Source organism: Canis lupus, chromosome 31, assembly GCF_011100685.1.
Source record: "Canis lupus familiaris isolate Mischka breed German Shepherd chromosome 31, alternate assembly UU_Cfam_GSD_1.0, whole genome shotgun sequence".
In the NCBI taxonomy this organism is placed as follows: Eukaryota; Metazoa; Chordata; class Mammalia; order Carnivora; family Canidae; genus Canis; species Canis lupus.
The window spans coordinates 32213272-32240528 of NC_049252.1; the positions used below are offsets into that span (position 1 = coordinate 32213272).

At 38.3% G+C, this 27257-nt stretch overlaps 1 protein-coding gene across 2 annotated transcripts in view; it reads left to right on the forward strand.

Moving 5' to 3' along the window:
* The window catches only part of DYRK1A (dual specificity tyrosine phosphorylation regulated kinase 1A), a 146595-nt gene that overhangs the window by 27170 nt on the left and 92168 nt on the right, over positions 1-27257 (forward strand). For both annotated transcript variants that reach the window (XM_038581475.1, XM_038581476.1), the window contains one exon: positions 26324-26409. In XM_038581475.1, coding sequence (XP_038437403.1) covers positions 26400-26409 — 10 coding nt within the window. In that variant the 5' untranslated portion in view covers positions 26324-26399. Of the gene's footprint in view, positions 1-26323; positions 26410-27257 lie in introns of those variants that run through there.

Genomic DNA, 27257 nt, shown 5'->3' on the forward strand with positions numbered 1-27257 from the left:
AGAGAGAATCTCCAGCAGACTCCAAGCTGAGTGTGGATCCCATTGTGGGACTTGATCTCATGACCCTGAGATCATAATCTGAACTGAAATCAAGAATTGGATGCTTAACAGACTAGCCACCCAGGCAGGCACCCCTGAAGTTCAGTTTATAAATTTTTCTTTCATGGTTCGTGCATTTGGTGTTAAGTATAAGAACTCTGCCTACTCTAGTTCTTTCTCGTGGAAATGGCACTTAGCAACCAAGATGTGAGCATTAGGTATGCTCATTGTTGTTATGGTGTGCATGTTCCCAGGCGCTCTCGGTGAAGAGCATGAGTGTGTCCTGAGCCTCTCCAGGTTTTGGTGTACATTAACTAGTTTTCTTGGGACCTCCAAGTGACAATGCTTACTCTGTGGCTTCCTTCATTTTCCTGAGTCTGCTACTGTGGTCCATGTTCTTTGAATTATATAAAAACGTGTGTGTCCATCACTGTCTCCTTTCTTGTTTTATTATTCTTTACTGATTTTAGGTAGATTTTATTTTCAGTGGAGTTTTGTTAGAGAACAGAGGTAAATGGATGGATTAGCTTCTGTGTTGAATGTGTATTTATTGAAGCTGGAATATTCCCCTTTCAAATCAGTTTTGTCTTTGATTATTTTTTTGTAATGTTACTCTTTCTCTTTCCACCCTGATTGTGCTATTCCACAGCCTGTAACCTTCTATGATTCTCATTTCCATGGAATAAAGACACATTTTATTAAAGTATTTAGGTTCTCTTTATAGTCGTACCTCTGCTTACTTTTTGGATCTCTTTTTCTTCAACCCTCTTATATTTGTTGCATATAGAACTATTTAAGTAGGTTATGTTTCCCCACATGTGTTATATTCTTCTCCTTTTCTCTAAGCTTTCCTTTGGAGTACATTGTACTTCTTTTACAACATTTCTATAGAGCACAGATCCTGGCATGTAGTAGGTGCTTGATGCATTCATTAAATAAACAAATAATACTTCCCCTAAAATAATGCCACCCAAACTATTTTTGCCTGTTATCATTTCCTAATACTATCATATGGTGTCTTTAATTTTCAGAGTAACTCTGTATACCGCTATTCATCTTCTTTTTTAAAGATGTTATTTATTTATTCATTTATTTATTTATTCAGAGAGAGAGAGAGAGAGAGAGAGGTGCAGAGACGCAGGCAGAGGGAGAAGCAGGCTCCATGCAGGGAGGCTGACGGACTCGATCCCGGGTCTCCAGGATCACACCCCGGGCTGCAGGCGGCGCTAAACCACCGCGCCACCGGGGCTGCCCTATTCATCTTTTATAAATGATGCTGAATGAATTGCCCAATGAATTGCCCACATAAACATTAACAAATGTTTATGTGTTGTACTGATTTAGATACTAGAAACTCTTGCGGAACAAAGCAGACAAATATGCCCTAATGGAAAGAATCCGTATTAGAATGTTTAAATTCCAACCCTTTGGGATGAGTTTCAGGGGAGGTCTCCATAACCTCAGTTACTCTTCTCAGGTGTTCTCCCCTTGAGTTTTTCCTAACCATCTTGGAAGGAGGTGGATGGGTAAAAAGAATAGCTCCATCTTCTGTGTTCGCATTGGTTCCTTTTTGTGTTTATTTTGTGTACACTTTATTCTAGAAAGTATTCATAAAATCATTATTTATGTTTGGGGGCCTTTGCTTAATTGAACTGCTATGGGCAGGACTTTTCTTTTGGGTATCCAGGACGCTTGGCATAGTGTATAATATTGTTTGTGAGTCTCTTAACTCATTAGTGAAGTTTACATTTACCCATGATTGTCATTTACTAACAGCAGGTAGTAGGATCTTCCTTACACTTTACTGCCTCTATGTAAGTATACAAATCAGTTTCAGAACCTCCACTCTATGTTCTTAGGTGGACATACTCTGAAAGAGGTCATCTACAGGTAGGTTTTTAATGAAATTTAATAAATAAGCTATTTTGTTTGTGGGTGCGTCTGGAGGATTCTAGTTTGGAGATGGAATCTTGACCCCCTTCTCTCTCCAATATTAACTATCTGGTAGAAACTCTTGAGTTACTTGTCAAAGAAGTGTGCTCATACAGTGTGTCAGAATTTATCAGCCTTTTTTCAAGTTTAGAATAAATTATTTCAGAAGATGTAGAATATTTACCTTCAAATATTTTGCCAACAGGTACATTGTAATTTTCCTTCAAGTCTGCTTGCATACAAAATGTTGAGGTTATCTATAGCTATTTAACAAACCAAGACAATACTTATTTCTTTGTTCACAATTCTCCAATTTGCAGGGCTTTTTCCTCCATTCCACGTGGTATCTGCTGGGACTGGAAGGTCTGAGATGACTTACTCCTTCACACATATGGTGTCTAGTGCATCTTCCTCCATGTGGCTGCACCTGACTGGCATGGGCTTTCTCACAGCATAATCTTGGGATAGTTGGACTTTATACGTAGTTGACTAGATTTTAGAGGTGGTGACCGGATTTTAGAGGTGCCAACTGCCGAAGCTGCTGGGCCACTTATGCCTGCAGCTGGCACAGTATCATCTTCACCAGATCCTTTAGGCCCAAACTGAGTCATAGGCTAGTCCCGATTCAAGCAGAGGAGACTGTACAAGGTATGGACCCTAGCAAGAGTGGTGTATTGGGGCCACCAAGGAACCCTCCACCACACAACGAACCAAGTATCTTTCTGAAGGGAAAAAAAGGAAAAAAGATGGCTTTTCTGTTCCTTTTGTTTTTGTTGTCTAATCTTACTGGCTTAATCACTTTATAATGCAGTTTTTGCTAGAACTCTGTTTGGATAGTTGTATAGTATTAATATAATTTGTCAAATTCATTACATCATGTATTGATAGGGTTCATAATATAGATTTGGAGATGGGGAAGAAAAGATAATGAGTACTTTATAGGATGCTCGGCTCCAATTTATATCCAAGCAAAGTACTACATAGAAACCCCAAATAGGGCTCCTGGGTGGCTCTGTTGGTGCAGCTTCTGCCTTTGGCTCAGGTCATAATTCCACGGTCCTGGGATCGAGTACCACATTGGGCTCCCTACTCAGCAGGGAGTCTGCTTCTCCTTCTGCCCTTCCCCCCTGCTCATGACTTCTCTCTCAAATAAATAAATAAATCTTAGAAAAAAAAAGAAAAAGAAAAAAAAGAAACCCTGAATATTCTTTGTGAAATAAGTGATGTAAACCTCCTTTTGGGTCATATTTTACAGTTCATAAAATGTCTCAAGCTTTTTTTTTTTCCCCCAGTAATCCTGAGGTTATCCCATGTATGGGAGAAAGAAGAGAGACGATCTCAGATCTTCCATACTTGGAACTGTTTTGCTCCCAAAGAGATCTCTTTTTTAATGCCCTAGATGTGATAGTGTTTTATTTCATTTAAATGGCTCTCATCTTGGTTCCATTTTGAGGTCATTCTGTATTGGGTGTGACAGTGGAAACATGTCAGAAATATTGTGTCTTATAGACTATATAATCAGAATACTTCGGAAAGCTTAGTATGAGATGCAGATTTTAGGGGCTGACCCCAGACTTTTAACATATCCAAAAGCTTAGAAGGGATCTGGGTGGTGTAAAGTTTGAGGAGCAATATTTTCAGGCCTTATAGCATGCATTCTCCATGGGGGTAATATCACTTCACAAGGGTAAAAATTGTTTTTGGGTGTGGAGGAGTGAAAAAGATCATGTATTATTACAGTGGTTTGTGGCCCTCTAAAAGTCAACTGTACTTGACAAAATATTAGTATTTTTTTCTTGTTAAGAAGAAATTTTAATTTTTTTCTCCCCAGGAATGGGAATAATTTTTAAACGGTTGAGAAACATTGTCCTATAGGAATTATTCTCACATCATACCTGCCCCACAGGACCCTTGACACCCCATCCATCCTGGGAAGCTGTAGTATGTGACTTAATTTTTTTTTTTAATACTAAGATTTTACATTGGCATTAAATGGAGTTTCTTTTAAAATGTCTAGAGGGTGAAAACATTTTACTCTATGGTATTTTGCATCCAAGCAGATTGATTTTTATCTTTATGAACAAAGTGCTGCTAGAATGGACTCTGTTCTGGGGTTTAGAAACCTTCTAGCTTTATATTAGCAAAAACTCTTCATGTTCTTTAGCTTGTTAACATTAAACTCACCAGGATCTCTCATATGCCATAGGAAAAGGAGGTGTTGTGTCTCTCCTGGGAGCAAGGACTCTTGCTCTGTTTCTGCCTTCTGTGTGGTGTAGACCATGGGGGTGGTTTTGAGGGGTGGAAGCCAGGCCCCTCAGTGCCCCTGTTCACTGAGAAGGAGAACGAATATAGGAATAATACTGCTTCCTGACTCTGCTGGCTTTTCCCTTTGCTTTGGGGTGGGTACAAATGAAAATACATTTTTGGGGGATGCCTGCTAGCTCCACCTGTGCACGCAAGAGTGCATGCAACTCTTGACCTTAGGGTTGTGAGTTTGAGCCCCACTTTGGGTATAGAGATTACTTTAAAAAAAGGTCTTAAAGAAGAAAATGCTTTTTCAGGATGGGAGTTATGAGAGAATAGTAGTGGGAGAAGTAGAAGTAGTAGAAGTAGAAGAGAAATTTCTAATTCATTGCTGTCTATAAAGAAAACTTACACGTTTTGATTTGGGTATTTCTAGGTCCTTCACTGTAGTGTTAATATTATGTGTACTTGTTTTATTTTCTTTTTAATTTGTTCAGGCTCAGAAGAGTGTTTTTTTTTTTTTTTTAAGATTTTATTTATTCATCAGAGAGAGAGAGAGAGGCAGAGACACAGGCAGAGACACAGGCAGAGGGAGAAGCAGGCTCCATGCAGGGAGCCCGACTTGAGACTCAAACCTGGGTCTCCAGGATCACGCCCTGGGCTGAAGGCAGCACTAAACTGCTGAGCCACCCAGGTGTCGCAGGCTCAGGAGAGTTAAAGGCATATGACTACAACCAGAAAACTGAAGGCCTCTAACATCTGCATTTACTTGAAAAGATACTGGTTGGCAGCTGACAGGGTGTTGGGGTAGATCATTATTTTTTTTTAATTTATTTTTTATTTATTTATGATAGTCACACAGAGAGAGAGAGAGAGAGAAAGAGAGAGAGGCAGAGACACAGGCAGAGAGAGAAGCAGGCTCCATGCACCGGGAGCCCGACGTGGGATTCGATCCCGGGTCTCCAGGATCGCGCCCTGGGCCAAAGGCAGGTGCCAAACCTCTGCGCCACCCAGGGATCCCTGGGGTAGATCATTATTATTGTTTTTTAAATTTTATTATTTATGAGAGACAGAGAGAGAGAGAGAGAGAGAGAGAGGCAGAGACACAGGCAGAGGGAGAAGCAGGCTCCATGCAGGGAGCCCGACGTGGGACTCGATCCTGGGACTCCAGGATCACACCCTGGGCTGAAGGCAGGCGCTAAACCGCTGAGCCGCTCGGGGATCCCCGGGGTAGGTTATTTGTTGGATCAAAGAATGAAATTAATCCAAGTGTTCTTTTGAAAAATGTAGTTCTCTTTTCTGTGATTTTTAGAATCCAGTCTGTAATGTAGTGTTGAAGGAAAAATGAACTGGGAAGTTAGGAGTGCTGGGGTCTGATGTCCTTCCTACTGCCATGTTTTTAATCTCCTTAGATTCCAGTATCCTTGTCTACAAACTTCTGAGGTATTTTATGGACGACGTTTTTTTAAAGTAGGCTCCATGCCCAGAGTGGAGCCCAACCAGGGGCTTGAGCGCATGACCCTGAGATCTAGAGTTGGACACATAACCAGTGGAGCACCCAGCCTCCCCTGGTAGATGATCTCTTAAGGGCCCTTCAGGGTCCAGAATTTTATTACTAAATACTGTGAAAGCATTAGAAATATCCTTAGCTGATACCATTGTGAGAGGGAGTCAGTTCCTGTTGTCACACAAATAGCAGTATGTTAGGGTGCACAGTTAAGCTGGTGTGGCTGAGAGCCAGCTAACGGATGCCTCTAAGAACAGAATTGTTTGGTGGCGAATGGCCTGGTTGTTGGAGGGGTATGACCTCAGGTGGTCATTCAGAGACGCAGGGTTTTTTCTTTTTTGTTTTCCACCATACCCTAAGGTATGGTTCTGTGTTGTCTCAGCCCCAGCAAACAAAGAGACAGAAGTGTTCACTCCATGTCTTAAAGCCCGAAAGTGTCACACCACACTTTTTCTTTCACTTTCATTTTGTCCATGAGAACCTCCCGTGGGCATACCCCAGGGAAGGGCAGGCTGGGAAGTGTAATCTCTCTGGGCAGTCACGTGTTGGGCTATGATTATGGAAGAAGGAGATGACTGTCTCTGCCACAAACAGTACAGGTGAAGCCGTTTAATTTTCTTAATGTCCTTTTGGGGGAAGCTTTTTTACTTAATGTTTTTGCTTATTAAAAGATTATGTTAAAAATTAATATAAAGAGATAGTAAATTTAGACAAGTGATGGATTAAAATGCTAAATAGGACATATCAAAAGATAAGTTTTACTATTAATTAGAAATATGAAAATAGTCAGTAGCTCTAACTGATGATACCCATGTCTCCTCAAAGTAAGCTTGGTGTAAGAGTCATTAGGGTTTAACATTTGGTACACATTTAGTCTCAAGCAATAGCTCTGTGTTCTAGTGGAGTAGCCCATAGTTCATTTTGGTAACCTAATCCAATAAGATGCTTCTTCTTAAATATCATTAGGCCTTTTGGGCTTTGAATTCTTATCCTTGGTTCCTAAATTTGTCCATATGTCAAAATTTTGGAGCCCTTGTTCACAATATATGTTCAGGTTCTACCCTTTGGATGGGCTGATGGTTATGTTTCTGAATCTGAATTTTTAACAAGCCTCTTAGGGTTATTCTGATGAAGCTGTCAGGAGTCTGGGAACCACTGCTTTGGATAGTCTACACCTCGATTGCCTCACATGTGAAAGTGCAGAATTATACTTGCCTGGCTTCATAGGGTTCAGAGAGCATTAAGTGAGTTGTATTTGTAATTACTTCATCACTAGAAAGTACCATCAAGATTTTAGGTGGTGTTGTAAGTCAAGTCTGGACCAGGTATCGAGCTAATTTATTTGCACCATGGTCCTGAAGGGTGAGTGCTGATCTCTTCATTTAGAAGAAAACTGGGAAACAACTATAAGGTAGAAATCTAGGTTTCTTGATGTTGCATAATTGAACAGGGATTCAGAAAAAGTTATCTGTCCATCATAACTACCAATAGCAGAAGAAGCCAAATAATTGACTTACTTATGTTTTCACATGATTAAGATACCATGTGTCAACTTGATGACTTGAGTGTCATCTGTGCGGGAAACTGTGCTTTGCACTTTGGCAGTGTCAGCCTGACTATGACCTAGTCTTTGCCCATAGGGAAGTTACTACCTAGTAAAGACTACAAAACAAATCAAAATAGTCTTCTTTTTTAAAAAAGATTTTATTTATTTGACAGAGCACAAGCAGGGGAGCAGGGGAGGGAGAAGCAGGCTTCCCCCCGACCGGGGAGCCTGATGGAGGGGCTCGATTCCAGAACCCCAGGACCATGACCTAGGCTGAAGGCAGGCACTTAACTGACTGAGCCACCCAGGTGCCTCTCACGATAATGTTCTTAAGAACATTTTCTTTTTAAAGAATGAATACTACAGCCATAACAGGGCAGGTGCTGAATATGATGTTTGTTTTCAGAGGAAGGGAGAAGTCACATGAGGTGAAGAGCATAGCGTAAGACAGGAGTGGCTTCGCTTCCCCTTTTCTTTGAGAGACACCAGCCTCTGCCAGGTACTAGGAGGACTCCTCTCTCTCCCCTACTGTAGTTGCTAGGTGTGTGGGTAAGATGATAGAGAAGCTTACACAGGTGAAGGTTATGTCCTCTTCCCTGAAGTAAAGGGAAGCAGAACTGAATTCGATGGTATAGACTATGTGCTAGGCCTTCGGTATGTCACCTTACTCAGCTCCAATAGTTCTGTGAGTTGAGAGAGGCATTGTTGGTTAGTGGAAGGAACATAGAATTTTAAAACCTAGAAGCAGTTGGTAGTGTTGGAGCCAGACCTGGCTTGTGCACAGTAATCAAAAAGTGGCTTTTCCTGGCGAAATAACTTCACAGGACATATCAGACCTTTCCTTCCTTTCAGCTTGTTAGATTTGCCTTGGTTTTGACAAGGGCATGATTGCAACTAACCTATTATGGTATTATGGCTAGAGATCTGTGGGTTCATTGTGAAGCTGCAGGGTATATCAAGGGGTTGAATGGTATGGAAAACATTGCGACATTTGGTAGCAGTGAATCTTTACAGGAAATAGGAAAGTTTATTTATTTGACAAATAATGTTCCAAATGTTAGGGTTAAAGTAGTGAAAAAGAGAAATAACGGTTGGTGCCTTCATGTGATAGCATTTTAGCATTTCCTGTTTGTGTTCAATAATGTGAGCACTTTCTTGAACTGTTCCAGATTGGGTAGCTCAGAATTGAGTTTTAATGAATATGAGTTGGGGAGCTGTGGATTTTACACTCTGTCTCCTAATGGGTAGGTCTTTAAAACTTGAAGAAACTCTTCAAAAAGCAGTAAGATTGCAAATCATCCCAAATGAGATGTTGATATAAATTAACACTTTTTTACATCATCCAACAACACAAATACAGATTGGAACGTTTTTCATAGGTGATGTCTATGGACTGTACGTATTTTAAGAAAACTTGAAAATATTTTTTCTTGTATTAGCTCTGGCTGCTATAACAAATCACCACAAAGTTATGTGGCTTAAAACTATGGAAATTTATTTTCTCACAGTTCTGGAGGCCAAAAGTCTGAAAATCCGAACCATTGAGCTGAAATCATTGTCTGGAGTGCTGTGGCTATGCTTCTTCAGGCAGGAGTCTCTAGGAGACCATCTCTTTGCCTCTTCCAGTTTCTGGTAGCTGCAGCATTCCTTGACATGTGGCCACATCATCACTCCAGTCCTTCCCTCCGTGGTCATATCACTTTCTCTTATGGGTCAAATCTCCTCCTGCCCCCTCTCTTTCAAGGACATTGTGATGGCATTTAGAGTCCGCCTGGATATGTCATCTCAAGATCTTTCATTTAATCATCATCACATATGCAAAGACCCTTTTCCAAATATGATAACATCTGTAGGTTTCAGGGATAAGAATGCAGATTTTTTTTTGGGTGGGGAAGTGACATTTTCAACTTAAACTCCTGTAAATTATTTGGAAGAGTAGGAAGGTAGCTTTTGAAAGAGTAACTTTTAGATGTATCTTCCCATTACAGTAAGAATTCATAGCATATCTTGTAACTTTTCAATGTTAGCTTGATCCAGTCTTTTTATCCAAATTGGGAGACTTCACCCCAAATTTCACCACCTCACATGTCATTTATAATAATAGTTTTAAGTAACTTGTCTCTAAATAACGGAGGTTATTCTTTTAGGGCTGGCTCAAGCTGTCAGTGGTAATTTTTGTCAAACATTTGTTAACAATGAATTCTGAATTAGGAAAATGATCTAAATTATTGGCACTCATTTTAGCAATCTAAGAATTTTAATGACTATGAGAAAGTGCAGATAGCAGGATAGTAGTGGAAAATATACTATGATTATACTTTTTCTAGTTATGTGGTTGTATCAAACTTGAAAATGTATTATAGTTGGACTGTGTTTTTTATTATGCTATATTTTAGCTAATTTTGGACAACTATGGTTCATTTTGGATAAGATATGAACATACACATTAAACATTGTTAAAAGAATGTTCACACTTAGAATATCAGAAGGTACCAGTGGAGGATTTCTGAAGTAGTGAGCTAGTCAAGAACATAAACGTTAGTGTGTGTGTGTGTATTAATTTTAATACTTCTTTCTTGAACCTGCCTAATTTTTGTCACCCTTTAAAAATATAGACTCTCTTATTTCTTTAAACATTTCAACATACATATTTTAAAGATCTTTTCAGAGAATACTGTTACTTCTAGTTTCTTGGGTTATCTGTTGGATTTCTCTTGTGATGGAGGGTTTTTTCTGTGTTGTAATTGCTGTGTGTGAGATCTTCACAGCACTTTCTGAAGGTGTTCTGTATTTTGAGGGTAGTGCATCTCTCTTTTCAAATGTTAAAGTCGGGGATCCCTGGGTGGCTCAGCGGTTTCGCTGCCTTTGGCCCGGGGGGCGGGATCGTGGAGTCCCGGGATTGAGTCCCGTGTCGGGCTCCTGGCATGCAGCCTGCTTCTCCCTTTGCCTGTGTCTCTGCCTCTCTCTCTCTCTCTCTCTCTCTCATAAATAAATAAAAATAAATCTAAAAAAAAAAAACAAAAAAAAACCAAAAAAACAAATGTTAAAGTCATTGACTTTCCACTTCTTTGTCCCCATTTCCCAGATGTGATAACCATAAACATTATTGGTTTCTTTACCTGACTCCCACTTTGCTGTGGTTTTTTACTTCTGCATGTTTGTTACATTGTATACTACAAACTCCAGCTTACAATTTTACGATTTTTGCTGTAAGTATGTTTTAAACTCCCAACTTAAAGTTTTTGTTTTAAACAATCAATAGTCTTAATTAAATTATGAGAAGGAAAGTACATTTATGAAAATGTAACTACTTATTTACCTTTTGGGGCACTTTTTGTTCCTTTGCATAGACTTATGTTTCCATCCACTCCTACGTCCCCTCAGTCTAAAGAAATTCTTCAGCGTTTTTCATAGTGTAGGTTTGCTGGCAGAGAATTCTTTTAGATTTTTTTTAAAAAGATTTAATTTATTTATTCATGAGAGAGAGAAAGAGAGAGAGAGAGAGACAGGCAGGCAGAGGGAGAAGCAGGCTCCATTCCACGCAGGGAGCCTGATGTGGGACTTGATCCCTGGTCTCCAGGACCATACCCTAGGCTGAAGGCAGCACTAAACCGCTGAGCCACCTGGGCTGCCCGCTTTTAGATTTTTAAAAATCTTGCAAATGTCTTTATTTTATCTTTGCGATTGAAGGTTATTTTCACTGCATATTGAAATCCAGATTGATAGTTTTGATCATTCAGCACATTAATGGTGGTGGTCCACTGTTTGTTTCCTGGGTTCCATTGTTTCTGATGAGATGTCCTTGATTTTGCTATATTCTGTATCTGTAGTGTCTTTTTGAGCTCTGGCTGCTTCGGCATTTTTCTCTTTATAAAAGCTGTTTGCCCATGATATGCTTGGGTCTGGTTTTGATTTGAGAGCTTGTTTAGCCAAGATATCCTCACTTCATTTTTCAGAGTCTTCTCAGAGTCTTCCGTAATTTCATGAGCACATGTATTAGAACATTTTATGTTCTGCAGGTTTGGGGGTCTCTTTATTTTTCTTCCGTCTTTTTTCCCTCTAGGTTGAATAATCAATCTTCTTTCTTTCTTTTAAAAATTTTTTAAATTTTAAAGTAATCTTTACTCCCAGCATGGGGATCAAACTCACAACCCTGAGATCAAGGGTTTTGCATGCTCCACCAGCTGAGCCAGCCACATGCCCCTAGATTCTGGATAATTTTTATTGATCTGTCAAGTTAGTGATTTTTTTTTTTCCTGCCATCTTCAATGTGCTGTTAAATCTGTCCAACACAGTTTTCACGTAGTTACATTTTTCACTCCAGAATTGCTTTTTGTTCGTTTTTTGTAGATTTAATTTTTCCTGCTGTTCTTTCTGTTCACACATTAAAGAGCATGTGTTCTTTAAAGTTTTAAATGTATTTTCTTCTGATTCTTTGTGTAAAATAGCTGCTTTAAAGTCTTTGCTAAATTTAACATCTGGTCCATCCTGGGGTTGGTGTTCTGTTGATTCCTTATTTTCCCCCTTGATTATTGATCACATTTTTTTCTTTCTTGTTTACTAATATTTGAATATTGTTTTTCTTTCTTCTTAGGAATGTTAATGTTAATTTCTGGAAGGCTGGTTGGTTACTTTGAATTTATATGTGTTTGATTTTATACTTTATCATGCAAGATCTATGGAAAGCTCAAGATGAATGCAGCCCCTTTAATATGGGACATGACTGCCAAACTGAGTCTTCCTTTAGATCTTGTCCTGAGTTTGGTTTTAGGCATTATTAGTACTGGTTCATATGCTAAGATACGGTCCTTAGTCTTGAAACGGAGAAAGTTAAAGTGTGTGTTTGTCATGGTTCTCTAGTGAAACAGACCCAGTAGGAGATGCATGGATCTCCTAGGAAGGAATTGGCTCACGTGATTATCAAGGCTGAGAAATCCCAAGATCTGCAGTTGGCAGGTTGGAGACCCAGGAGAGCTGATGGTACAGTTTTAGTTGCAGTCCAAGAGGCCTGGGGACCATAAGAGCTGATGGGTCAAGTTCCAGTATGAAAACCAGCAGACTCGAGACTCAAGAAGAACCAGTGTTTCAATTTGAGTCCAAAGGCAGGAAAAAGGTTGATGTCCCAGCTTAATGCAGTCAGATAAGAGTTCTTATTATGGGAGGGTTAGCCTTTTTTTCTGTCCAGGCCCTCAGCTTACTAGATGAAGCCCACCCACATTACGGGGAAGTCAATTGATTCAAACATGAATTCTGGAAGTTCCGTCACTACATACCCAGAGAAATGTTTGATCAAATGTCTGGACTCCCCATGGGCCAAGCAAGTTGACACATTAAATGAATCTTTGAGATCTCTCCACTGTGCCTGGGTAGGGACTTCCAAAGTCCCCATTCTCTATCACTTCTACTCTCAATCGCTTAGCAGTCACTGCTAAGCAGTGGGTAGTCTCACTCTACGCATGTGCATTCTGGTCCTCTTGGGTCCCCCACACAGACTCCTGGAGACCCCCTTTTGCACAACTTTCTTCTCTCTCTTGCCTTCTCTCCCAAAGATTCCAGCTGCTTCAGCTGTTTATTCATTTATTTATTTAATTTTTTAAAGATTTTATTTATTCCTTCATGACAGACAGAGGGGGGTGGGCAGAGACACAGGCAGAGGGAGAAGCAGGCTCCATACAGGGAACCCGACATGGGACTCGATCCCGGGTCCCCAGGATCACACCCCAGGCCGAAGTTGGTGCTAAACTGCTGAACCACCCGGGCTGCCCTGCTTCAGCTGTTTAGAACTCTGATCTTTACTTCACATTTCAGTATGACCATCTTGCTTTGCTTAGACTCTAGCTCCCTCCACAATTTTGAGAAGTTGTTCTTAGACAACCAGGGTGAAAACATAGGCTCAGTGGAAGAGACAATTTTCTTAGAAAATACTGGCTATTCCCCTGATTATATTTCATGGAACAGACAGATTTTTAAGTAATGTAGTGATGTGGGCCTATGGGCCTGTGGGCCAGAGGGTTGGGCTCCGGAGTAACTGAACTCCACTCTAACTGCTTCATGTTAGAATCATGGCTGAAGCAGATGTTACATGTCCAAGGCCCTTTAGGAACATGCAGTGATCAAGGGCTGCCATTCATGGAGCAACTGTCCCATTATTGGATGCCTTCATTCTTTTTTTTTTTTTTTTTTCCCCGATGCAAACACACGAGGGTTTATGCCTTCATTCTTTTATTTGTTCTCTACATGTTCTCCTGTAACATTATTCTTATTTCTGGTTTGAGTCCTGTGTTTTTGAAATATAGGAAGCTAGTTAATTGATTCCATATATGTGAGACTTGCTTAATTATTTGAAGGCATCTATTTACTGTTCCTCTAGACTTCCAATCTCTTGGCTGATTAGCCTCCGTACTTCCAGATCCCCATCCACCTACTATTTTCTCAGAAGTTTGGGTTGTCTCATTGCCCTTTGTTATGTGGATAATAGAAATAAAAAGAATTGTGAGTTTCACAAGCTGTACAGACATAGAGACTACAAATTTAGATCTTACCTGTCAAATTCTTGGAAAGAATATTTCTGATACTCCTTTCTCAAATCTAGATTGGTGCCCCTTGTTATATTTTCTTAGTAATTCATATTTTCCCTCATAACATAGCTTATAGTCTAATATTACTATGATTTTTGTCTCTTTCCCACATTGGATCGTGAGTTCCCTGAAGGCAGGCATAATGACAGTAAATCTTGCCCTTATATCTCCAGTATTCACAAATTTGTTGAAGAAATGATGAATTTGAAACTCTTACTTATGTCAAGACTTCATCTGATTTTTAGGATATTATTTGTCCATATGCCGTTATTTAATGTTATTTTTCATTTGTTTCACTTAGTGTAAATGATAGCACTTGTGTAGTGTGTACAGATGTATGAATGTCTCTTTCACTTCTGTCCCACCACCTTTCCAGTCTCCTTGTCACAATTGCATATACTGCCCGTAAAGTTTTGCAGTTAATCTTTCTGAACATTTTCCTGTGCATTTTCATTTGTATGTAAGGGTGCTTATGTTGTTTTATATATATAACATATTTGTACATACTTCTGTGTAGCAGTGGAATTTAAATCTCGGTTAAAATGGCAATTAAGCATTATTTTGCTTTTATCATTGGTTTGGTAATCCAGTCCTTTCATTGTTTACTTTCAGATACTTACAAGTAAGGCACATAACCTCTAGATGTCAGTTTCCATATCTGCTGAAGGATTGATTTGAATTAAGTGAAATTGAAGTCCTCTTAACTCTCAGTCTGATAATTTTAATGTTACTGTTTAAGTCATCTGTATTAGATATCATGAAACATGTGCTATCTGTATAATATAAAAAAGAGGAAGGTAAAAATCAGATATGACTTTGGGTAGCAAGAGAAAATTTGGAGGTAAGTTATTAAAATGTTCAGTTTTTGTCTCCAAGAGTATGTTGCTACTGAAACTAGTAGTGGAATCATCTCCCTTTGGTGTTAGGGAGTTTGCACTTTATTGATCCTGCCATGCTAGCTGATGATGTCCTAAAGGGAATTTCACCCAACTCCCTGGATCTTCACATCATAGCTGGACTAGTAACATAATGAATGCTTTTGGAAGAATTGTATAGAAACCAAAACTTAGGTAAATCTTTGTTAGTGATTTATTTAAAAATATTTAATGGAAAATAGTTTCCCAAGTTACTTCAACCCCTTTCTCCTCCCCCAGAAAGAAATAAAAGAATAAAAAAAGCAAATTGTGCTCAGTCATGATTTGTTTTTAAATTCTCTTGTCGTAAAATGTTACTTTGCATTTCTTTTAGGTAGCTTCTTTTGTCAAGTAGCTCACTTAGTTTATGGTTTAAGAAATTGTATTTCTAATACTTTTTTCCTGTATCACCATTTTTATTTGTAAAAGAAACTTAATTATGGAAAACCTCAGATATACACAGAAGTAGAGGGAGTAACATAATGAGCCCTTCTGTCCCCATCATCCTTTGCTTTCACAGTTGTCAGTATTTTGCTCACTTTTTTTTTCTTTTTAAGCATTTTCAGTATAAGTAATACCATGATTAAAATTCTTCTTTTAAAAAAAAGAGGCTTGGTATTTAACAGGAATAAAACCCTTCAACTATACCCAAATGTTATCTGATTATGGCTATTTAAATGGGGTTGATACTACATAAAATATTTCTTAGATAACATTCTCTGTAGCAAAACCACTAGATTTTATGCGTTTGGCACTGAAACTATGGCAAACTCAGTTGCTCCACTAGTAGGTTGCAGATATGACTTAACTGTACTTACTATCTTGTTTTAAATATTGAAGAGTTTTTAAAAAGATTTTATTTATTTGAAAGAGAGAGAGAGAGTGAGCTCATGAGCTTGAGGGGGCAGAGGAGTGGGGAGCAGAGGGAGAGGGACAAGCAGACTCTTTGGTGAATGCAGAGCCAGTTGCAGGGTTCCATCCCATAACTCTGAGATCAAGACCTCAGCCAAAACCAAGAGTCTGATGCTCAACCAACTGAGCCACCCAGGCAGGTGCTCCAGATATTGAAGAATTATAACTCACTTGTTTCAACAAAGCAACCCAAAGATGTTTTAGGTGATGGTGTGGTTTGATGATTTTGGTTTTCTCTCCTTCATTGAGAGTGCTGTAGTTGGGGAAGCTGGCCTCCCTCGAGGGCAAGCCAAACAAGGCTTTCACCATTTTCTGGGGCTGGATGCTGGCATGCATACAGTTAGGTAGCTACCATCCAAGGCGAGTTGTGAGGGCTATGGTCCTGGTGTAAACACTGCTGTGCAGAATTCTGAGGGATGGTGTGTATAGGCGGTGCTGATTGGAGTATTCTGTGGAAGACAGTACTGGTTGGTGTTAGGCTTGGAGCTTGGTGTAGACAGAGAAGGATAAGGAGTCGTTCATTAAGTAGCACGAGCAAAAATGGCATTTGTCCATTGTGGCTGGAGTTCCAATTTCGGGAAAGTTTCTATGGTAGGAGATAAGACTGGAAAGGTGAAGGTAATGATAGCATAAAATACACTGGTGTAGACAATTGAATGCGTATTGAACACTAACTACAGTGTTATACATGCTTTATGTATGTCATTGATAATATAACAGTTTTATGGGATTATCCTCACTTTGTAGATGAGGACAGTTAGTCATTTAGGAGTTTAGAACCTTGTGTGAGTCTACCCATTGAGCCGGGGAGCCAGGAGTTAAACCAGGGCAGGATGACTTGGGAGCCTGATGGCTGTAGAGCCTTGAGTATTGGGTTAAGCAACACTAAGTACTTTTATGGTCTTACTGTGGACAGTGATCTAGCAGTATAGTAACTGATCTTTTTTTTAAAGATTTATTTATTCATTTCAGAGAGAGAGCATGAGCGGGAAGGGCAGAGGGAGAGAAACAATCTCAAGCCTACTCCGCGCTGAGCCCCACGTGGGCTTGATGGCACAACCCCGAGATCATAACCTGAGCTGAAACCAAGAGTCGGATGCTTGGCCAAGGCACCACCTAGGCACCCCTTAGCTGATTTTTTTAAACAGAGGTCTTCAATAGTTTATTATCATGAGCTTTTTATGTATATTGGAGTTTTAAAAATTGGATGCACAGAGGTTGTTCTCATAGTTGTGGCTTTTAGCCAGATACCTTGGTGACTTTATGGGTTTTTTTTTTCTTTTAAGATTTTATTTATTTATTTATGAGAGAGAGAGAGAGAGAGAGAGAGAAGCAGAGACAACAGGCAGAGGGAGAAGCAGGCTTCATGCAGGGAGCCTGACGTGGGACTTGATCCCGGGTATCCAGGATCACACCCTGGGCTGAAGGCACCGCTAAACCGCTGAGCCACCCGGGCTGCCCTGACTTTATGTTTCATATGGAGGTTGAATTTCTGGGGCCATTTTTTCCTAATTATGAAATATGGTTATATATTATAAATATATATAATATATATATTATATATTATAAAATAATATATTATATATATTATATATATAAAATATATATAATTATATATTATTATATATTATACATGTAGGCTGCATGTAGCTATTTTCTGTTTCTTCAGTGTGCATTATTATTATATTATAACCATATAAATATGGTTATATATTATAAAAGTTGTGATGTACTGAAAAGTGTAAAGAGGAAAATATAAAAACCACTCAGAATTTTTGTAGCTGAAGATATTCATTATTAATAACCTTACATATGTTCCCCCAGAATTTTTCAGTGTATTTGTTTTACTTTCCTGAGATTTTGCTTTGGGAAAGGTTTTTGAGTTCTTTCTGATACGATGTATGACTTTTTCCTTCGTATCATGCAGTTATCTTAAGAACTTAAAGGATTATATAATGTTTTGTCATGTCAGTGTACCATAATGTATGTCACCTTTTTTTTAATATTGAAAACTTTTATTCCTGATTTTTAAATTATTTTTAATGATACACTTTTATATATAAATTTTGTATTTTCTATCATGAAAACAATTTCTAAAAGAGATTGAGCATGAGGTATAATAGACCACAAATGGACCATGAGTCAGTGAGTGCTACATGAAGAAAGGATATCTTATAGGAACAATACTTAGTGTTGCAAGGCTCATGTTTAAGTATACTGTATACAAATTTGGAGATCATAAATTAAGAAAACAAGAGATTTGAGCAGGAAAAATGGACAGAGGCTGGCTAATTCAGTTTGAGAAGACACATTGAGTGTTTGGGTGCGCAGTTGGGGAAAAGCTGGGGACTGTGGGTATGAAGAGTGTTTTGTAGGCTGCATGTAGCTATTTTCTGTTTCTTCAGTGTGCATGAGGAATATCATGAACTTAAAGTTGGTATAGAGGAATTTAGCATAGAATTTGTAACTAAGGATTAAACTTTTTTGCAGTAGTTTATTATGAATTAATCTTTGAAATGGGTAGATTTTTACTTTATTTTTATAACTTTTTTCTGCATTTGAAGGAAGGTATGCTTAAGATGGTATTTTTATTTATTATTATTATTTTTTAAAGATTTTATTTATTTATTCATGAGACACAGAGAGAGGCAGAGACACAGGCAGAGGGAGAAGCAGGCTCCATGCAGGGAGCCCGACGTGGGACTCGATCCCAGGCTGCCAGGATCAGGCCCTGGGCCCAAGGCGGTGCCAAACCGCTGAGCCCCCCAGGCTGCCCCCTTAAGATGGTATTTTAAAGGTTTTTCCAGACCTTTATTCATAAGGTTTATTCTGATATTAATATCAGTTTTCTCACTTACTGTATGTCTCCTGGTCTTGTGTAGAAATAAGAACAATAATACTATGTTAAGATTTGTGGTTTTGATTGAAAGGACAAACCAAAAGAATAAACAAACAAAACTTCACTTCTGGACAGCTAGAGAAGTAGCATACTCATATATAAAATTGATTTGCAAAGATGTGAACAGGGTCCCTAGTTGAACATCCACCTAGTGAGGCCAGTGGAATTTGAAGTGGAGATTGGGAAATGTTAACATTTGCAAGAAGTCCTGAGTATCAGGATTGTGAGTGTGACTGCTAATACCCATGCCAGTCATTTTTACAGGACTTCAATTGATCACAGAAATTCTAGGTTAAGATTTTAAGGTTTAAGATTCTAGGAAGATATCTTATTACAAAATGCACATTCCTTTTAAAATTTAGAAAATACAAAAGATAAGAATAACAATTTCCTTCAGTTCCTTTCTCTAGAGATAACTACTATTTACGTTTTCTGGCTAACCTGTCACTTGTTTTTAATGCACACAACTTTTTTTCTCTCCTTTTAAAAAACAAACGCAATCACATGGTGTCTGCATACTGCTTTATAACTTTTTCTTTTTCTACACAGAACAGTATTTTCTAAGTTGTTACTCACTATGCTGATGTGTTCATTGCACATCTCCTGTGATGAAATAGAAATAGGAAGCTAACCAAGCAGGAGATAATGTCACTGGAATAAGAATATAACATAAATAATTAACAAAATATAGTGGTGGATCATTAAATGCAAATTCAGAGAGAGATGAGTGGTATAAAGCTGGATGAGGGGGGAATTGAGGTGGTCTTGAAGGAAGGGTAGGATTTAGGTAAAGGGTTGGGTATAGAAATGGCAAGCTTTAAGTAGGGGAAATCATTTGAACCTTGGGGCAGAACGAGGTTAAATTGCATTTTGTAGAATGCCATGCTAAACTCTCTGTTCAGGGCAATAAGATTTGATCAAATTTTCTTCAGTTACAGAGGGTGAATTCAAACCAGGATGCAAGTCATGTGCTTCAGGAAGATCTGTGTAGCAAGTATATGTCAGATGAATTGAGACAGGGAGTAAACTGCCTTTAAGTTAAGTAGTTTCCACACTGGACTGTGCTCTAAAGTCACCAGGAGGAAAGAAAAAAATTATTGGGTTCTTTTACGTGCTTCTTGAATCAGTCAGTATCTTTGGGTGTGGAGTCTGCAGTCTAGTTTTGAGAACCTCCTGTGGTGTTTCTCACGTAACCACCAGGCCCAGGAGATGCTTGGCTCTAGGGGGATCTGTAATACCAAGTATGAAATAAGGACCTAGACCAAGAATTAAGGCAGGAGGCATTTTGAGAGTTGACAGGATTTAGTGAGACCATTCTGAGTAAAGAAGTCAGCAGTTTCTAGGGAAGTCGCTGGAAGAATGGTGGCACTGGGGATAAAGATGGGAAGGTGAGTTCTGTGAGGAGGGAGGTGAGGATGTGTTCAGGTTTGGAGAGTTGAGGTAGTAAAGGCACCATAGGTGCAGCTCATTGGACTGGATGCTGAGTTACTGGTTAGTGTAGAGAAAAGAGTTCAGCATTATTCAGAGTAAAACTTTGAAATGTTTCCTTTGGAGGGAAAGATGGATAGAGAAATAAGTGGAGGGGCCACGGGATGGAACTGGATGGAATACCTGAGGTTGTGGCTGCAAGTGAAAGAGACATGGGATATTTGGAGGATAACTGAATGCTCTGAGATACAAGGCCACACACATTTTTAAAAATTTTTGTATTTTTCAAAAGTGTAGTTGGGAAAAATAAGTAAAACTAAACTCATTTACAACTCTTAGCAATAGGCTTGTTGGAGGAAGACATAAGCTGCTAACAGCAGTGTGTGTTTTTTATTATTTCTGGGCCTGGTTATTTTTCTGTATTTTTGAAATGCAAGGATAATTAAAAGCAGTGGTTTTTAAAAAATTATATATAATTATATATGTATAAAAGTACATACAACTGACTATATGTGTGCATGCACTTATGTAAATTGATTATACATAATGTATATTTTATAAGTAAAATTATATGTGTGTATAAATATATATGACCACTCTAGAAAAGTTAGTGCTATCAGAAAGAAGAGTGCAGAGTGGTTTTCCAGTGCATGTTTTAAAAACTAGTTATGAGAAGGACTTGCAGACTATTGATTGAACATACTTGTCCTAAGCATCCTCTGATAGGAACATATAAATGAATGAGCTCAATCCAGATGTTCAGGTTCAGGAGGGAAATGTAACTGGGGATAACACATTGGATCTCGCTCTGGTGTGTATCTCAGAGTACCTAGAAGTCATTTAATTCCTTTTTATTTATTTATTTTATTTATTTATTTTTATTTTATTTTTATTTTTTTATTTTTTTATTCATTTATGATAGTCACAGAGAGAGAGAGAGAGAGAGAGAGAGGCAGAGACATAGGCAGAGGGAGAAGCAGGCTCCATGCACCGGGAGCCTGATGTGGGATTCGATTCCGGATCTCCAGGATCGCGCCCTGGGCCAAAGGCAGGCGCCAAACCGCTGCACCACCCAGGGATCCCTTAATTCCTTTTTATTTCCTTTATGAGCTAGGATTGATTGGATAATAGGAAGTTTGAGTACATTATGTGTAGGTGATATATCTGTAAGTAAGCACATCAACAGAGATTGAAAAAATCTTTATATTACTTTGCTTTTAATTCCTATTAGCAAATGGGTAAAAGCAGGCTCCCAAGTTCAGAATTTATGGTAGTGAGACCTTGGAAACAAGCCAGATATTCCCCAATAGGTCTTTGTTTCAAATCAACTTAGCTGTGTGCAGCGGGGTACTGTACAACCATGAAAGGTGGTACAAATATAAAAAGTGTTGCTGTAAAGATAGGAAATAAACAAGAGCAGAGATTCCTTGGGGTGTTGGGATTTTGTGTGACTTTGGTTCTTTATTCCTATTCAGTTCATTTTTTTTTTTTTTAAGATTTTATTTATTCATGAAAGATAGAGAAGCATAGACCTAGGCAGAGGGAGAAGCAGGCTCCCTGTGGGGAGCATAATGTAGGATTAAATCCCAGGTCTCTGGTATCATGACCTGAGCCAAAGGCAGACGCACATCCACTGAGTCACCTACGTGCACCCTATTCAGTTTCTTCTTACTTTTTAAAAAATACGGAGTGTGTAAGGTGTTATCATCAGAATGCAGTCTATTTCAGATAAATGATAGGGGAAAAACTTGAGGTTTTCTATTTTAAATGGAGAGAAGACCATCGTTCAATTCCAGCCTGATGGCACATGATTGGGCTGGAATGGAGACCGCGTGTGTTTTGAGGCCTGCAGTTTAGATGAAAGTGGGTTGTATGGCTAGATTTGAGCAGGGAGTGCAGATAGGACAGGAGAGCCTTGATTGAGGCAAACATATCAGAGTTGGAGCAATGTGACCATTTGGGAAGACCTTTCTGAGGTGAATCCAACATAAGAATTTGCCGAGTGGATGAAGTGTAAGCAGTGGGGAGGAGGTCCCAGGTGAGACTTCTCCTTGGGAGATGGGTTCGTGATGGTGACACCCGTCACCCAAGACTGGGAATACAGGAAGGAGAAGTGGATTTTCTTTCCTGTCCTGCCTGGTCTTTCCTCCCTTTTTTTGATAAGGGAGAAGGATGAGGAGATAGTAAATTCAATTTAACATGTGCCTGAGAGCATTGGTTTTGGAGTCCTTTTGGTTGATTTGAATTTTCTCTCTTTACCATTAGTCATGTGCGACTTGGGACAATTTCACTTCTCTCGGCTTTGGTTTCCTCACCTGTGAAATGGAGATAATAGTACTACTTGCCTTATGTAATTACTTATGGGAATTAAGTGAATTAAAGGAAAATATATATCCATTAAAGAGAAGACATTTCTGGGGTGCCTGGGTGGCTCAGTAGTTGAGTGTCTGTCTTTGACTCGGCGTGATCCTGGGATCCAGGATTGAGTCCCACATCAGGCTACCTGTGGGGAGCTAGCTTCTCCCTCAGCCTATGTCTCTGGCCTCTCTCTGTGTCTTTCATGAATAAAGAAAGAAAGCTTTTTTTTTTTTTTTTTTTTTTAAATAAAAATATAAGACCTTTCTTCAGTAAAACTGGGAAACAATGCTCAGTTCTTCACTGGGTCCATGGAAATGTGGGCCTGGAACTCTACAGAGGTGGGCCAAGCCAGCTTTTAAAAGTCTGTTTAGGGGACACCTGGGTGGCTCAGTGGTTCAGCATCTGTCTTTGGCTCAGGGCGTGATCCTAGGATCCTGGGATTGAGTCTAGCATTGGGCTCTTTGTAGGGAGCCTGCTTCTCCCTCTGCATATGCCTCTTCCTCTCTCTCTCTCTCATGAATAAATAAAATCTTAAAAAAAAAAAACTCTACATCTTGGTAATTTCCTGTTTTTTTTATTTTTTTATTTTTTTTTTTAAAGAAAAGTGTTTAGTTCCACATGTAACTAAAATAGTGATTAATGTTGACTTTCACCTAACTGTCTTAGAAATGAGCCTTCTGGAACTTAGGTTCACTTATGTTGTATTTCTTAGTATCTATTTTATGTAGTAGTCACTCTATAATAGTGGGAGCTAGGTTCCTAAAATGTTCTGTGGTCTGAGAATTTATGTTTGAGGAACTTAAAATACAAAAGAAATACATATAAATATTTTGGTGGTTGACATATTTTGAATTTGTGACAGGATATCCATACTTTACACTTATTGATCATAGCTTACCCCTAACTTTCTCGTCTTACCCTTCCAAGTTTTATTTTTTATTTTTTTTAAAGATTTTATTTATTCATGAGAGAGAGGCAGAGACATAGGCAGAGGGAGAAGCAGGCTCTATGTGGGGAGCCCGATGCAGGATTCCATACAGAGACTCCGAGATCACACTCTGAGCCACCCATGGGTCCCATCCCTCCAGTTTTAAAAACTGATATTTAGCAATGCATTTATGTTACAGATAATATGCATATGGCACATTTCCCTCCTGTTTTCCTGTATTTATTGTTTTATACAAATACTCAGTGCCTGATTTTGTTGCATTTGAGCCCAGATGTAGTCCTAGAGAGGCCAAGTAGCTTAGTCCTTCCTTAAAGGAGCAAAAATTTGGGGCAACAGTTATTGAATCCCTTAAGCTCTTAGTTTGTGAACCTTTTCTTTAGTGCTTACTCAGAGTTGTTAGTTTTTTTTTTTTTTTTTTTTTGCATAGGAGGTTCCTGTGGTAAGGATAGTAGATGTTTTTCATTAGTGTCTAATATAGCTTTGTAATTGTTAATGACTTCATTTGTGAGGAGAGAGGTGAAAAATTCACTGTAGGTTTTTCTCAGAAAAATTTAATATATGACTGGATTTTTTAAGTTTCTTTGGAAAGAAAATTGGATTTATACTTTGCAAAGTATATTTGGTGTTTGCTGTTGCCTACTTATTGTCATAAAACCCTGACCTGATATAAACAAATTTTCTGTTTTGAAAAGTGACAGGCCTGAAGGATATATGGAATTATCGCTAGAATCTTAATTTAGAACAGTCCACCATTAAGACTTAAGGGGTTTCAGCCTTGCTTAGTAGATGATGGTTTAGTTGCTGCATGTGTTGGTAGCAAGTTTTGTAACTTGTAGAGATGCTTTACACTTAAAGGCTACTTTTCAAATGAGTAGTGATTAATGGTTGATATTTGTTCTAAAAGATACTTGTTCTGGGTCTTGACGTATGCTTCTTCTGATCCTGAGCCAGATGTGATACTGTTCTTGCCACTGGTCCACCCATATTTTTTACCTTTAGATATCTAATAATAGTAATGGGATAATCTGCTTATTTCTAACTGCTTTTAATAGAATAAAAAGAATGCTAATATCTTACTACATTCTGCTTTTTTTCTTATGAGTCTTTTCATATCTGCAGTATCTATCCTGTTGAAACCATTGAAGTTGTTAAAGTGTAGATAGCATTGTAAGTAACATTTTATACGTGAAGAATGGGATGTTGAGAACCTAAAATATTTAATAATATATAATTCATAGCTAGAGATTTATCACATTTCCTGTCCCCATGGTCCATGCTAGAATGGTAAAGACCATTTATGAGAGAAAAATTGTTAGAAAACTGTGTCTTTAAAAATCCTTACTCTTGAAGATTCAAATACCATTTTTTTTGAGTAAAACCTTTGATGTAGTACTTTTTTTTTTTTTTTGATGTAGTACTTTAATGTTCATCTATCCATTGATCCCCCCCACCCCACTGGCCAAATGGGTACCAGTTGGTCCCATGTCTAAGGTTATACCATAGCATCTAAACTAGAAACATGGTTCTTGGAACCTGGAATATAGGTAATGATTTTAGACACAAGCAGTTCCTAGGTTACAGATAAGTCATATACTTACACCCCTGTCCCTGAAGATGCTCTTGCAGTTGCTATTTGGAGTACAAACATTTGAGCTTTTAAAGAACTTGGGAGTTCAAAAATAGGTGGAGAAACGAATGAAAAGCAGAAATATTTGGGGGCAATAAATACACATTCAAATCTATATAATGACCGTTTGCCTAAAGACGTTTTTCTTCAGACTACCTTGGTCATTTTTAACTTTATTTTGTAATATGATTAGAATTCTACCAGTTAGGGGTTCATTTGGACTAACTAGCATCTTTGTTGAAAATTGCAAATACGAAAGTGAATTATTTCAGTCCAGTTGATTTCTTTCTATCACATATCTGAAATTAACCACACTGAGAAGTAATAGGAGTTTTGGATGGTAATTTAGAACACAGGACAGCTTAGGGGAAAGGATTAGGAAGCAGGATGATTGGGAATCCCTAAGATAAAATTTAGAGAATAAGAGACATCAGGAGTTGAGAGTGCTAACAAAGGGGGAGGCAGCCTATTTTAGACTTTGTTCATATAAACAGAGGCTCTAGCATTGGATATCTTTCTGTATTCTCAGGGGTCCCCAGTGCCCATGATCAATAATATATTTTGGTATCAGTAAGTTTCTTTTGGCTGGCTTGGGAACTTGGCTAACACATAAGCAACATTGTTTCATTAGTCATATTCATTGAATTCTGCAGTATCAATTTAAAAGTAAATTTTTAGACTGAACTCATTTATAAGTTAGGTTGTAGCCTGTGCTTGTCATCATTTCTTCTGTACTCTTAGTTGATAACTACATTGAGGGTTGCTTTTGCTTTCTTGTTAGTCATTATAAATTTTGCTAGTCATTTGTGAAATACCAATGGAAGCAGTAAGTAGGAAGTAGCATAGTGAAAGACTTACAGTGATGTAAGAGAAGCCACTTGGAGAGCAAAAGAGGGCTTGTGGGAGCATTTGTGAGCAGTGTCTCAATTTACAAATAACATTGGTAGATTGACATGTTATCGTTCTTGTAAAGCAACTTGCATTACCTCTCCTTTCCTCTGATAGTAAGCCATGAAGAGAAGTGAATTCACATTCATACTGATTTGTGAATTGATGGATATTACAAAATGTGAATTTTTCCTCAGATAATTATATAGAATAGTGGAATATTGGCTGTTTATTTCATACCTAGAAACGCCTGAAGTTTTCATTGGTAGTAGGCAGATTTTGACATTTTTTCTCCCTGACAATTGGGTACTTTACATTTTATATATATAATTGATTTTCATTAATGAAAATTATTTTCAAGTAAGCATTAATAAATGTTAGTAAATGAATTTGCAGTAATTTTATCTCTGTTTTGGGGATTGTAGTTACATTAGATGTTCCTCAGTAGGGGTAATTGTCTTGCATCCTTATCTCTTATCATAATCTGTTTTTCTTCACACAGTGTTATAGTTTTGCTGCTGGACTCTTCCCTCCCTCCCCCCACCCCATCAGGATGATATGAGACTTGAAAGAAGACGATGCATACAGGTGACTCAAGTTTTGAAATACAGTAAAGCTATGGCTGTCTGAGCGAATGTGGGAACTGGTGCTGTATTCTGAATGGGGGAGCTTTCTGAAAAACAGCATTAGTGGGGGAATTGTATTTAGGTGGATAAATACAAAGGTAGTTGGGATATTTAATAACTTGACTTTGGGATTCCGTTTGATAATTAGTGACTTATGGTATTAATACAAGTAGAGTATAGTGATTGCTAATACTTGACCTTTTTGAAAGTGGTTGATTGACTAATACTCTGGTGAGAATTTAAGTGTTTCTGTTAAAAATAAAATATTCACTAATACTCACCTTTATGGTTAAGTGCATGTTTCCTTCAGATCCCCATTAGAATAGAGCAAATCTTTTAAAGACATACGGAGTAGGTGTTAGTAGTGTCTAAAATAAGACTCTGATAATTAAGGATATTATACCCATATGTATGATTCCTTGGAAAAATATGGTCTGGGATTTTGTTTTTTCTTCCTTTTCCTCCATTCCTCTCTCTCTCTCTCTCTCTTCCCTTCCTCCTTTCCTTTCATCCTTTTGTTATTTGTATTTATATAGGAGAAGCACTCTAAGGGCATTTTTGAAAGAATATTTTGGATTGCTTTATTATTGATGTGATCTTATTGATGGCAAATGGAAAATTGGAGGCTAGGCCATCTATGCCTATGTTCAGACTCTTGAAAATACAGTGTAGCTAATGGATAAAGTGTTAACTTAAACTTGTATATTACTTAAATCAGGCTGATTGTGAGGTGTTTTGTTGAACCAAAGGGCTTCTATTGATAGGCTTTGTCAGGGTAGTATTATTGGATCATATTCACAAACTGTTTGA